This window comes from Typopeltis vanoorti, chromosome 14 (assembly GCF_054136105.1).
Source record: "Typopeltis vanoorti isolate ZY-2024b chromosome 14, IOZ_Tvanoo_1.0, whole genome shotgun sequence".
Classification (NCBI taxonomy): Eukaryota; Metazoa; Arthropoda; class Arachnida; order Uropygi; family Thelyphonidae; genus Typopeltis; species Typopeltis vanoorti.
In genome coordinates this window covers 31,523,290-31,537,259 of record NC_143562.1, presented here as the reverse complement: position 1 = coordinate 31,537,259, position 13,970 = coordinate 31,523,290, and the positions used below count along the sequence as shown (strand labels likewise).

Genomic DNA, 13,970 nt, shown 5'->3' with positions numbered 1-13,970 from the left:
ATTTGGTGAGAAGAACATGAAACAAAAGATACAAGTGGATGGAACTGATATAGAAAATGTAGAACAGTTCACATATTTGGAAAGTAAACTGACATATGACTTGTACTGTAAAAAAGAAATAAAGATCAGGATTGCAAAGGGAAGAACAAATCTGAAGGCCATGGATAACATCTGGAAAAGTAAAATGATCAGTCTGCAAACAAAACTAAGAGTACTGGAAACATGCATCTTCAGTGATGTACTGTATGAATCTGAAACGTGGGTAATAAATAAGGAATCAAGAAAAAGAATTTTGGCATTTGAAAGAACTTGTTACAGGAAGATTCTAAGAATAGGATGGGTACAGAAAATCACCAATGAAGAGCTCCATCAGAAGATACAACCAAAACAGAATCTAATGTAGAAGATTATAAAACAGAAGCTGCAATTATTTGGACACATCTGTAGAATGAGTGAGGACCAGAAGATAAAGACATTTATGTTTGGTATTTTGGATGGTTTAAACAGAAGAGGTAGACCATACAGAGAATGGATAGACGATATAAAAGACTGGTGTGGAATGAGTGTACAAAAACTGCGACACTGTGCACTAGACAAAGAAAGGTGGAAGAAGATAGTGAAACAGGCATCAGACATCAACGGGCAGTGAGCCCATGGTTCGTGATGATGATAATGATGATGACCTTACCTACAGTTGAAAAGTCCTTAAAAAGATTCTGTGTCCTCCTATATGAGATTCTACCAAAAGGCCATCATCATTATCAACTGACCTATGGAGGCTCTAACTACCAGTTAAAATCTTACTGTAAAATTTTACTAATATGGAACAAAACTACATGAAAATGACCTGACAAATTTTAAGTTTCATGCAAAAAAGCAATTATCTACTGTCAGTCATATTTTAATTGTTTCTGTAGGCAAAACATGCACACCTCTTGACTAACAGGAGATTAACACTTTAAAAAAAAAAAAAAAAAAAAAAATCAGCTAATGCCTTTTTATTCCCATATACGGGGAGTAGGCGAGGCCATTTAGCCCTATCTAACTTTTGGAGACTGAGTGGGCAGTTCAATCTCCACTGGTACCAATCAGAGATAGATGGCCCAAGGCTATCACTAATTAAGCGGTACGCAGTGAAGAGAGACGGCTCAAATGTGCCGCCATCTCGTGGTCCCTAACCCTAACACAATATATTTAATGTCTGAAATAATGTGGGTTCTACGGTCGATTTTCTTGAGTTTACAGGACGAAAAACCTGAGTTTCCGGGAGGAAAAACCTGCTTGCCCGTGCCAGAGATCGACTAACTCGGGAACCGGTCGAAAAAAGGCTTAGAAAAATTTCCTCTAGTCGCCGACTAGACTCGAAACCAAGTCTTCCTTCGTGCAGCCAAGCGCCGTGGTTGGCAAACGCCACATCCACTGAGCTACACAGGCTCCCAAGATTAACACTAAAGAATATAATTAGTTACTACTGATACATCTTCATCTAATTTTATTACATACAGCGCATGCTCTGGAATTTGTTATATCAATATTGCAAGAGTGAAAACTTAAAGAATTTCCAAAAACATGATATTCTATTCAAAGATTACATAAATGCTGTGTAGATTAGATTTCTATGTAATATTGCAAAGAAACCTACTGTGAAATTTCAAGTAATAAAAAAAAAATATTCCATTTATGGAGTACTTTGCTTTTTTTATATGACTTTCACCCATGAAAGGTTATAAACTTATAAAACAATTATATATAACCTATAATAGTATCATGAATGGGCTAAGGATTGTTTGTTAAAAATTATTTTTGTACATAATCTGAAAGCACAAGATTATGTAAATACAAAAGTTTTGAAGAACGAATATGTTAAGATTAATAAAATATGAAACTTTACTTGGCATCAATTAAAGGAAATCATCACAAATTCAAACTACTGTTTATTATACTCCAAAAAATCAAGATGTGTCATAACTTAATGAAATATTCTAAAAAATTAAAAAAAAGAATTTAAAATTCATATAAAGTGAAATAAGATCTGTTACAGTTGTGGTTGATTTATTTCATTAAAAAAAAAAAAAAAAAAAAACAGAGACCAGGAGACATCTGTCAAGTGTGTGTGTGTGTGTTTCTTCTTAAGCTGATTTGTCTGAAGCAAGAAACAATGACTCTGCTGCCTTTTTTTTTTTGGGGGGGGGGGGGACCAGCAAATTCATTTCAGACAAAAAATGTCTAGGAAAAAGTTACTTACACCCATGACATGATTCAGGCATTCATCTCAAGGTGATGTGTATCCTTCTAGCTATGTAACAAATACAATAAATGTACTATATGCATTACTGTATATAATGGATTGTTGCTATTTTCATGTTCCTAGGGAAGATTAGGGATAGTCCTATCATTGATTTGGGAACCACACATGGTCACAATTCAACTCCTATCTCAGCTACTGCTCTGTCTGTAGATTACATATGTTCTTTGACTGGTTTGCATATTCTGAGAGAGAGAGAGAGAGAGAGAAAAAAAGAAACAATTTTTTGGGGAGAGGGTTGTGAAATCATGAGCTCTTTAAGAGTCCTTGCATCATCATTAAGGGATCTGAACTGATGTCCTTCCAACCAAAGTATAAATGTCACAATGTCCTTGAAACAGAGAGAAGTGTTTGCTATTTTCAGGATTACACAAAGGCCATGGGACACGTACAAGTCTGACAACTGCATGTGTTCTTCAGCTTTTCCTGTTATGCAGAAAAAGCTGGGGAGAAGGCATTTTCACAAGAGAAAATGCTTAGTAGCCTCCATATAAGATCAGCTAATTTACTTTAAATTCAAAAATTATCCTAATGAGCTGGATTCAAATGGGACAGGGATGGAAGACATCTTCCTAAGGATAACCAAGAGGAAAAAACTGCATGACAGTGTCTAGAAATCAAAAGTTGTAAATGCTGATGAAACAGATGTTCTGGCAATCACATTGTGGAATACAAGGAGCTGAATTTAGTGAATCATGTCAGTCTACAGCAACACCTAATCCACGTTCACAATGGTCGGCTATTAGCTCTGGATATATCTCCAGCCAACAGTATCTAAACAAAAGTCATGAGAAGACTTCAGTAAGAATACAGAAGACATATATCATGAAGGTGACAAAATGTCATGGAGGCTATTGAAAAAGTTTAGAAATGGAAGAAAGAGATAATAAAGGTTACATAAAAACTGAAAACAGATATTTGGGATGACTAGAGTAATTACTATGAAAGATTATTAAATCAAACATGCAATGCAGAACAGCAAAACAAAATATTCAAGAGGAATGCAATCAGGAGTACAAATCAATACTTAAGTTAGAAAAAAGCCATCAGAAATCTGAAATGTTCAAAAGGCAGCTAGAGTCAACCAGATATGCTCAAATATGGAAGTATAATAAAAGTTTTAACAGTGGCTGCACTCCTCAGTACTATACCACCTGAAAGAGTGTTACAAGTTTAATTCCAGTTGCCGACTAGAGGAACTTTTTCTAAGCCTTTTTTCGACCAGTTCCGAAGTTAGTCAATCTCTGGCATGGGCAAGCAGGTTTTTTCTACCAGAAACTCAAAAAAATTGACCATAGAACCCACACTATTTTCAGACATTAAAAATATTGTTAGGTACCATGAGATGGCAGCACTTGTTAGCCATTTCTTCGCTATGTGTCACTTAAATAGTGATAGCATTGGGCCAGTTATCTCTGATTGGCTACCAGTGGAGATTGAACTACCCACTCAGTCTCCAAATCTATAATGGCCTCGCCTACTTCCTATAAGGTAATAAAAGGCGTTAGTTGATTATTTATTATTATTATTATTATTGTTTGGTCTGAAGGTCAAATTTGGATGGAGTAGAGGTATGATAGTAGCCATCATGGAAAATCTTTAAGAATGAATAACTGCTGTGACAAACTTTGCATGAAAATCAACAATAGAAAGACAAAAGCAATGAAAAGTTAGGAATACAGAAAACATCACCCTCATTCCAAATGGAGAATCTACAGAATAAAATATTTGGCTATTTAGGCACAATTTTCAGTGAAGATAGTAATTTGAATATGGAAATAGATAATAGAATAAGCAAAACTAGAATAATAGGAAGCTAGCTGAATAAATTTATACATGCCAAAAGAGAAATTAGTCAAAATACGAAACTAGCTATATCCAAGACAGCATTCAAATCAATTTTAACTTATGGAGCTGAGAACTAGGTTAAAAGCAAAACAGTTTATTAAAGAGATTATGAGATTTCTGAGGAACCACAGATATGAAAGTTCTGAGAAAAATTAGGATAGTAAACAGATGGCATTCATGGCAGAACTATCAAAAATGAAAATGTTAAGGAGGAACTTCACACTGTTAGCATTGAAGAATGTGTGAAAACTCAGGTAGTATAATTGCTTAAACTGAGATAGGAAGGTTAGCAACACAGGTCTTTGATATTAAGAAGGTAAGTAAAAGATCCAGAGGGAAATCAAGATCTAGGTGGTTCGATGCAGTCAGAGGTGGCTTAGAGGGCAGAAATAAAAGACCTGACAATACTGGAATGTTGACGAAGGAGAGACTAATTGGGACAAAAATTTTCAATATTAGTTAATAATAATGTAAACTTAATCATGTAGTACTATCATCGTATCCTGCACAACCCCCACTGAAGATGTATTATGAGAATTTGATAATAATCTTTTAGGCAAAAGGCCTTGTAATATAGCAGAAGTGATCATGATGTGTGCACACAGTTTAACTGAAATAGATATGACCCACAGTTCAACTTAGCTATTATACAAACTCTATATTCCTTTTCTTGAAATAAATAAAAATTCCCACAATTTCAATGCAGATGTAACTTAGTTAGCTTAAAGTTTTTTTTTTTTTAATGTGTATATATATATATATATATATATATATATATACACATATATATGTAATAAACTTTTTAACTTGGGGATATTGTATATTAGGATAACCAAGTAATTTTATAAGCTTGGTTATTTTTACTCCTAATCCCAAGTATGCAAACAATTAAGTTTGTGCCTGAAACAAAGTTCAAGTCAAAAGATGGTACAACACCAGGGCAACTCATTGTAAAGGTGGGTAAAGCTCTGATCACTATTCTTAGTATTTTCTCATAATGTAAAGCACATCCCACCCATAATGTATTACATTATACATCTTTTAGTGAGATGTGCTTTACATTATGAGAAAATACTAAGAATAGTGATCAGAGCTTTACCCACCTTTACAATGAGTTGCCCTGGTGTTGTACCATCTTTTGACTTGAACTTTCTTTCAGGCGCAAACTTAATTGTTTGCATACTTGGGATTAGGAGTAAAAATAACCAAGCTTATAAAATTACTTGGTTATCCTAATATATATATATATATATATATATATATATATTAGTATATATATTACTTCTTTAAGATTTTTATTTACATAATTCAGGCACCTTGCTCTAGAAACCAAACATAGAACTTTATAAAGCCACTTCAGGCCTCCACTAAGTGGGGCAGTGGTCTTACACTAGGTGATAAAATTCATTCTTGTAACAACAATTACATGAGTCCATAGGCAGGAGAGTAGGCATATGACCAACCAAGGCCAGCAACTTAATTTACTCTCTCTCATCTTTCTAAAAGGAGAAAGATGAATTGCAATATTACAAAAATACAGATTTATTTTTGTAAAATTCATATTCATTGAAACTATATATGCAAATTAAAAATACATAAATCATTTCTCTAATGGTCTTACAATTTAAACAACCTTTATAATGAAATTTTGCTATTTCACAGGTAAAAAAAAAAACTTAGTTTAGAAAACCTCTATTAGAAACAGATTAACGATAAAAATCAAAACATAATACAAAATAAGTTAGTTATTTTTCAAAACAAATAATAATAAAATAAATAAATAATATATTTTCTTTCTAAGGGATGTCCTAAGTTTAGGGAAAGCAGAATGTTCTTCATTTTGTTCTGTGCGTGAAACTGAATGCCAATAAAGAAGGATTTATTCTATTTTGGTATATACTAGGATTTTTTGTATTTATATACCTGGAATCAAGACTAGAAGAAAATCAGAAGAAAATATAGAAGAAGAGAAGGATTTCCCTTTTGATGGAAGACTGCTTAATGAGAAATAGAATACACAAACATTCTCTGTAGACACTAATCTTTTACAATGCAAAACTGAATCTTGTCATTAATTTCGAAAAAAAAATAACTTAATGGAAAGAACAATAATTTTTAATGTGGAAATCATCCTTCATATGATAACTTGTCACTTCTTGACTGGATTACAGACCTTGAAACTTTTAAGATAATTCACAAATGAACAGCTATAAAAATGACATATACTGCAAAATGCAGCTGGGTTGGCCGAGTGGTTAGCATATCCCCTCTCCAGTCAAAAGGCTAAAGGTTCAAATCCCGCCATGGGCATGAATGTTTGTGATTGTCTATGAAAATACTAGTGGTGTTGGTGGGCAGTGGATGGCATTGGTATAGCTGCTGTTAGTTGTAGTTGGAGGATTGCTTGGTGGAGACAGAGTTGTAGAGCAGGTGCCCTTCCTCGATGAGTCTTTAGACTCCCTGGAGGTGTCAAGTAATAATAATATTAATAATAATATATCTTCTTGAAATATTCAAAATAACTATGTGAATGCATCTTGTAATTAAAAAAAGTAAAATTTATTACCACAGAGTAACCAATTGTACAGTTGATGTTCACTATAGCAAATGCTGTTATAACAAATCAGCTTACTTATAGAAAGTCCCTTCCCCCTATTGGATACTATCAGCATGAAGTCATCTGCCTTCATATTACACAGATGAGTTATAAAGAATTCAAACAATATAATAAAATGTTCATTCAAAGGTCACTTAACAGCAACTAAAGTTATCACAGAAAGCATCACTTCTGGTTCCCATCTGCCATACGGCCGGGGGAAGGTAGCTATATGCTACCATTCTAGGGAGAGATGATTATGAGCAAGGTGGTTTCCCGTTGCCTTCCTTGCCGTAAGTATTTATGACTGTAACCTGTGTGTTCACGGGGCCAGTTTGCCTGCTTGCAGGATGAAAAACCCCAGATAAACTGGCGGAAAAAACCCTGCTGCCCACGCCCAAGACCGGCTAACTTGGCTATGGCTGAGGAAGATCCATAAGCTCCTCACGTCGTGGACAGGAATCGAACCTAGGACACTCCTTCCCCAAGCATATGGTTGCGAAGCGCAAAGCCACTAGGCTAACCGCGCGGACTAGAAAGCATCACACATGATGTAAAACATATAAAAACATATAATGCATCATGTCAAAATTGAATCACACTAAATGAGATCATTGTTTAACAGTATTTTATGAAACTAAAATTTAAGTTCATTAAAAATTTCAAATACATAAACTTGTACAACTATCTTTCTGAAATATCTAATAAAAAATGAACTCACCTGTAAAAATATGAGCAACCTCTAACACTATTATGACTAAAATGCTCAGCATTTTTTTCTGTTCCAAAATCTTCCAGAGGATCTGACCACAACAAATCACACATAGGACCAAATGCTGGAGGTTCTTTAAATCTATCCAACTAGGTAACAAAAAAGCAAAAGTACCATTAGAAAAAAACAGCAGACTAGAATACAGTACAACTTGACATACATTTCCGAAGAACACAAATTACTTTTTATTAACCTTAATGAGTGATGATGATGGTCACGAGGAGACAGAAGCTGAAAAAATAGTTGAGTTACTGAGTGACCACTTTGCAAGGGTATATCATCCTAGTGAGGTTACTGGTTTAACTTATGTGACAGACACTAATGTGGGAACAGGGGTGAATAAATTGGAGGCTCTTAGGATATTGCAGAATCTCAATGTAAATACAGCTGTGGGATTAGATGGGATATCAGCTAGGGTTTTGCAAGAATGTGCAAGGGAACTGGCAATGCCTTTGACTAGGCTCCTTAATTAAAGTTTCAGCTCTGGATGAGTTCCAAGGAAGTGGAAAGAGGGCAAAATAATTCCCTTGCATAAGAGAGGTTCTAAGACTGCAGTAGCAAATAATAGACCAATCAGTATCTTAGGCGTAACGGTAAAAGTACTAGAAAAATTGGTAAAAAAGGGAATTCAAGAATGGTTAGATAAAAATATAATACTGTATGAGGGTCAACAGCTTTGTTGCCTTAGGTCATGCCTTAGTAATTTACTAACTTTTTTATAATAGAGTAACAGCTGAGCTAGATAAAGGAAATGACTATACGATGATTTTGCTGGATTTTGCAACGGCATTTGACAGTTAATGTGGAGAAAGGTAAAATAGTGCATTTTGGGATAAATAGATTACAAGCCATGTATTACATTGATGGCACTGTAGTCCAGGAAATTTAACAGAGTTAAAGTTTAGAGGACATATTGCTAAGTAGCCCATAAGATTATTTGGCTATTGAAGAACACATTAACAAGTACAGATAAAGAAGTTGTTATTCCTCTTTATTAGGCCTTGATATACCCATATGGAACTATGTTATGCAAATTAGAACAAATAGGGATGGATATGACACTGATCAAAGATAAGAGGGTGGCTGCTGGACAGATATCAAAAAGTGGGATATGGAGCAGTAGAATCGAGGCAAAAAGAGGTGATTAATGGTGTGCCGCAAGGTTCATTGCTGTTTAATTTTTACATAAATGATATAGAAAATAACCTGAAAGGAAATATTCAGATGTTTGCTAATGGTGCGAAATTAGAGTAATAGTTAATCAAGGCATTGTGCAGAGTTTGCAGGATGATTTAAATAGGCTGTCAGTATGGGCAAAAGATAATGGGTTTCAGTTTAATGTGGAGAAAAGTAAAGTAATGCATTTTGGGATAAACAGATTACAAGTCGTGTATCACATTGTTGGCACTGCACTCCAGGAAATAGATGAAGCTAGAAGTTAGGGGGTGGTGGTAGATAGAGAGTTAAAGTTTAGAGGACATATTGTTAAGGTAGCTGTTTAAGGTAGCTCATAAGATTACTTGGCTATTGAAAAACACATTAACAAGTAGAGATAAAGTTGTTATTCCTCTTTATTAGGCCTTGATACACTCACATCTGGATTATTGTGCTCAAGTCTGGTTCCCTGGGTTTATTGGGGATGAGGAAGTGGTGGAGAGGATTCAGAGGCGAGTGACCAAGATGGTGAGTGGCCTGTGAAATGTTCCCTATGAGGATAGATTAAAGGTGTGTGGATTGCAGAAGTTGGTTGACATTTAAGTAGCTTAAAGCATCGTTTCTCAAACTGTGGTACATGTACCACTAATGGTACATTACATTATTTTTGGTGGTACAATTTCATCCTCATTCCAAAAAAATCATATTTGGAATATGAATTTTTTTGGAATGAGGATGAAATCGACCCCAGGCCCCAGTGCATTATTTGTTACGAACAATTTTCGAATCACTCGTTGAAACCATCACTTCTACTACAGCATTTTCAAAACAAACATGCCTGTTTAAAAGGTAACCCTCTTGACTTTTTTAAAAGAAAACTAACAAACGTTCACTTCATTCTTTTACTACAATTAACGAACGGAGCAGAGGAAGCATCATATCTGGTTAGTTTGAGAATTGCTCAAACTGCAAAACCACATACTATTGGAGAAACCTTAATATTACCTGCAGCCAAAGACATTGTGATGTCTATTCTTGGCCCTACAGCAGCAGCCAAGTTGAATGTTGTTTCTTTGTCAGATGACACTGTTTCGTGACGAATTAACAAAATGGCAGCTCAAGTAAAACAAACACTAATCGAAAATATAAAGCAAAGCAAATATTTTGCAATTCAGTTCAATGAAAGTACAGACATAAACAACTTTGCACAGTTGATGGCTTATATTCGATATGAAAGAGAACCATTCATAGATGAAGAATTCTTATTTCGCGAGCCTCTTCCAAATCATACCACAGCGGATGAGATTTTTAAGAAAATTAATGAGTTTATCACTGGCCATGAAATAAATTGGAAAAAATGTGCAGGAGCGTGTGCTGATAGTGCACGTTCAATAACAGGTTGTCATGGTGGTGTTTTCACCAAAATTAAAGAAGTTGCACCAGATGCCAAGTTTACACATTGCAGCATACATCGTGAAGCACTAGCTACCAAAGCAATGCCCACAGAACTAAAGACTGTTTTAGATCAATCTGTGAAGGTAGTGAATTTTATTAAATGTCGGGCCCTAAATTCACGACTGTTTACAATTTTGTGCAATGAAATGGGCAGTAACCACAATAAGCTCCTTTTACACACAGAAGTGCGGTGGTTGTCAGGGGGAAAAGTTTTAACTAGACTCTTCAAATTACGTTCAGAGGTCGAAATATTCCTGTCAGAATTCAAATTTGAACTCCACCATTGTTTTACTGATGAACTCTGGCTATCACGTTTAGCATATTTGGCCAATATTTTTGGAAAAACTGAACGAACTAAATTCTAGTTTACAAGGTTCCAATATAACTGTCTTTACTGTACATGACAAAATAAATGCAGCTGTGAAAAAACTAGAATACATAATTAAGGACGTGAAAAGGAAGAAAATTGCTACATTACCAACATTATATCTCCAGGAAAATTATCTGTCACTGAATGAACAACTAATTGAAGATATAGAAAAACACTGCATAGGACTTGTTAATAATTTTCATTCCTACTTTCCTGAAAATTTAGAAAATGAAAGTTGGATAAGAGATCCGTTTTCTTTTTCGGATACTGTGCTAGATAATTTTTCAATTCAAGAAAGAGATCAACTCATAGATATTTCATGTGACAGAAATCTCATGAATGAGTTCAAAAAAGATAACTTATGCAATTTTTGGTTAAAAAGAAGAGATGAATATAAGTATATTTCCGACAAAGCGATAAAATTTTTAATGCCTTTCAACACATCATATCTTTGCGAAACTGGGTTTTCAGCCATGCTATTAATTAAAAAATATAGGACACTGTTGCAACTTGAACCTGACTTACGTTTGAAATTAATGAAGATAAAGCCCGACATATCGAAATTGGTTACAATGAAACAGGCTCATCCATCGCATTAATCCTCCCCAATAATAAATCTCCTTAATATTTGCTCATATATTATTACCCACCATTTACTATATTTCATTATAATGTAAAAGTTTCATTTACGAATATAAATAAATAATATAAATTTAAAATGTTTTATTCTTTGATTATAAACACTCCATTTGGGATGTATTGATTTTTAATTGGGAAATGCTTTTATGGTGGTACATATATTTTTTGATTCTTATTTATGTGGTACAAAATTTAAAAAGTTTGAGAACTCCTGGCTTAAAGGACTTTATAGGATAGATGCAGGCGAAATGTTTCAGCACTTGGCTAGAGGGACCAGAACAAGGGGGATCATCCCTGGTAGTTGAATAAAGGTATGGTTAGTAGAGGTGTGAGGACTAGATTTTTTGCTTGGAGAGTTGTGAATGAGTGGAATGGGTTGTCAGAGTCAGTTGTGAGCGTTCTGTATGTTAATGGAGAGGTATGATAGTGTGGATAGATTGGTGCTAAATGATTTCTTCATTACTGACGCAAGCTCCTCAGTTGTAATAGATACAATATCTCTAATGGAAATATGAAATTTTTTATTTTTAAGAAGGGTTAAATATCTACCAGCAAGCACAGAACCATGAACATAACATAAACCAAAATTTAATATTAACTACACAGACAATGTGTACATACTGTGATTCTCAACAGATGTCCACTCATCAATTGTTAAATAAGTAAATGTTTCACCAGAGTACATTGTGATATCTTACTTGTTTGCTAATTTTTTCTGCATGTTCCATGATAATCTTTCTCATCATGCATGAAGATTTAGCAATATCTTTATATCCCTTCACAATTAACAACTTTTGCAGATCTTCAGATATACAAAATTTACTAAAGGAGAACCTTATCTGGTGCCATCATGCATGCTACTACAGCAGAAAAAGTTATGAATTGTTTTGCTAAAATATGGTTTAATTTTTTTATCACAAATCCAAATGTCTTAATATAGTTGATTTCAGTTGAAGGTGCTATTTTTAATTTCCCTCTTTTTAAAAGTTAATTTTGTGCTGTTTTTGAAGATGGTTATGTAAGTCCCTAGTACTTCCACCAACTATGATTTTTTTTTTTTTTTTTTTTTTAATGGCATTTACAGACACCTGCATGTCCTACTGCAGTAAGTTTAAAATAATACTGCAGTGCATTTTTATCCATGGCTACAGAGAAAGGGAAAAAAATTCCTTTTCAATATCCCCTTTATCAAATCACATGAAAATTCTAATTCCTACCTTTGACTTTTCACTATTTGACACAATATGTAAACTACTTATATAACTCAGATTTGTTGTCCTTATTTGCTCTGGCATATTATATTCATTCTTACATTCAACTGCCTCCATAAGGACTGTATCTCTACTCCCCCCCCCCCCCCTAACAAATCTAGTTTCCCTGAATTTGCACATCCACTACATTCAGCAACACTTTCTCAAGTCTTCTTACACCGTAACCATTCAAATGCAAGCCATCCATCTTATATAGATCCTTTCGCCCATCAAACTCACTCCACACATCCACAAATTCCACACCATTCGTCATACATAACCCACGCATAAAGTCATTTGCAATTATAGCCCTCCTTTTAAACATTTCACTGTCATACCGTGGCAAAAGCTAAGGAGAATGGATGTCAGTTTAATGTGGCAAAATGTAAGGTCATGCATTTTGGGGTGAAAAGATTGGCGGCAGTTTACTGCATTGGTGGAACCCTGCTCCAGGAAATTGATGAGGCACGAGATTTAGGAGTGTTGGTAGATAAGGAATTGAAATTTAGGGGACACATTGCAAAAGTGACCAAAACAGCTCATCAAATCACTTGGTTGCAGAATACGTTGACAAGCAGAGACAAGCAGGTTATTGTTCCTCTGTATCGAGCCTTGATAAGACCCCATCTAGACTACTGTGCTCAGATTTGGTCACCTAGGTTTCTTCTTGATGGGGAGGAGGTGGAGAGGATCCAGAGGCGAGTGACCAAGATGATAGCAGGTCTGTGGAATGAACCGTATGAGAACAGGTTGAGGATTTGTGGGTTGCAAAAATTGGTTGATAGGCAGAGGAGGGGAGATATGATTGAGACATTCAAATTACTGAAGGGTTTCTATAAAATTAATTCAGAAGATATCTTTGAGAACAGGGCTGGTTGTGGGAGGACTAGGGGACATCCATGGAAACTGGGCAAAAGTGTGGTTAGTAAAGGTGTTAGAGCTGGGTTCTTTACTTTTAAAGTAGTGAATGAGTGGAATGCACTCCCTGAGTCTGTGGTGGATACTGTGACAGTGAATGAGTTTAAGGCGAGGTATGATAGATACTGTATGAATGTCAAATAGTTGTGATGAATATGATTTGGGGCCTCCCTCGATGAGTCTAATGACTCCCTGGAGTTGCCCGTATTAATAGTAATAGTAGTAATAGTAACTCACTGCTCTCTCAATGATAAATCAGAACACAAAATATATAGTGTGTCAAAATACTTGGATTTTAACATGTTTCAGATGGGCAGGCCAAGTAACCCTTTTTGCTATTTTACTAATGATGGGCAGGGACAAGTGCTTCCATAAAAACCAAATATCCTAACAAGTTATTACAGAGTAATTGATAAGGGAAATTTATTCATTCATACATACTTCACTAAATGCAGAAACAAAAGGATCTATGTAATGCAAATACTGTTTTTTTTTCTTGTTTTTTGTGACTTGAAATAAGGAAAATAACATTACATTTGGGATTTTCTATACCATTAAGATGGTTCACCAACATGCCATATTCAATTTGGTAGACTTTTTTTTTTTTTTTTGAAATAAAAGTCTACCAAATTGAATATGGCATGCTACATATGTATTTGGCA

At 34.8% G+C, this 13,970-nt stretch overlaps 1 protein-coding gene across 2 annotated transcripts in view; it reads right to left on the bottom strand.

Annotated features, from left to right (window-relative positions):
- Positions 1–13,970, bottom strand: part of LOC150099340 (serine/threonine-protein phosphatase 2B catalytic subunit 2-like) — a 273,967-nt gene that overhangs the window by 106,769 nt on the left and 153,228 nt on the right. For both annotated transcript variants that reach the window (XM_090404069.1, XM_090404070.1), the window contains exon 6: positions 7,471–7,610. In XM_090404069.1, coding sequence (XP_090260195.1) covers positions 7,471–7,610 — 140 coding nt within the window. The remainder of the gene's footprint in view (positions 1–7,470; positions 7,611–13,970) is intronic.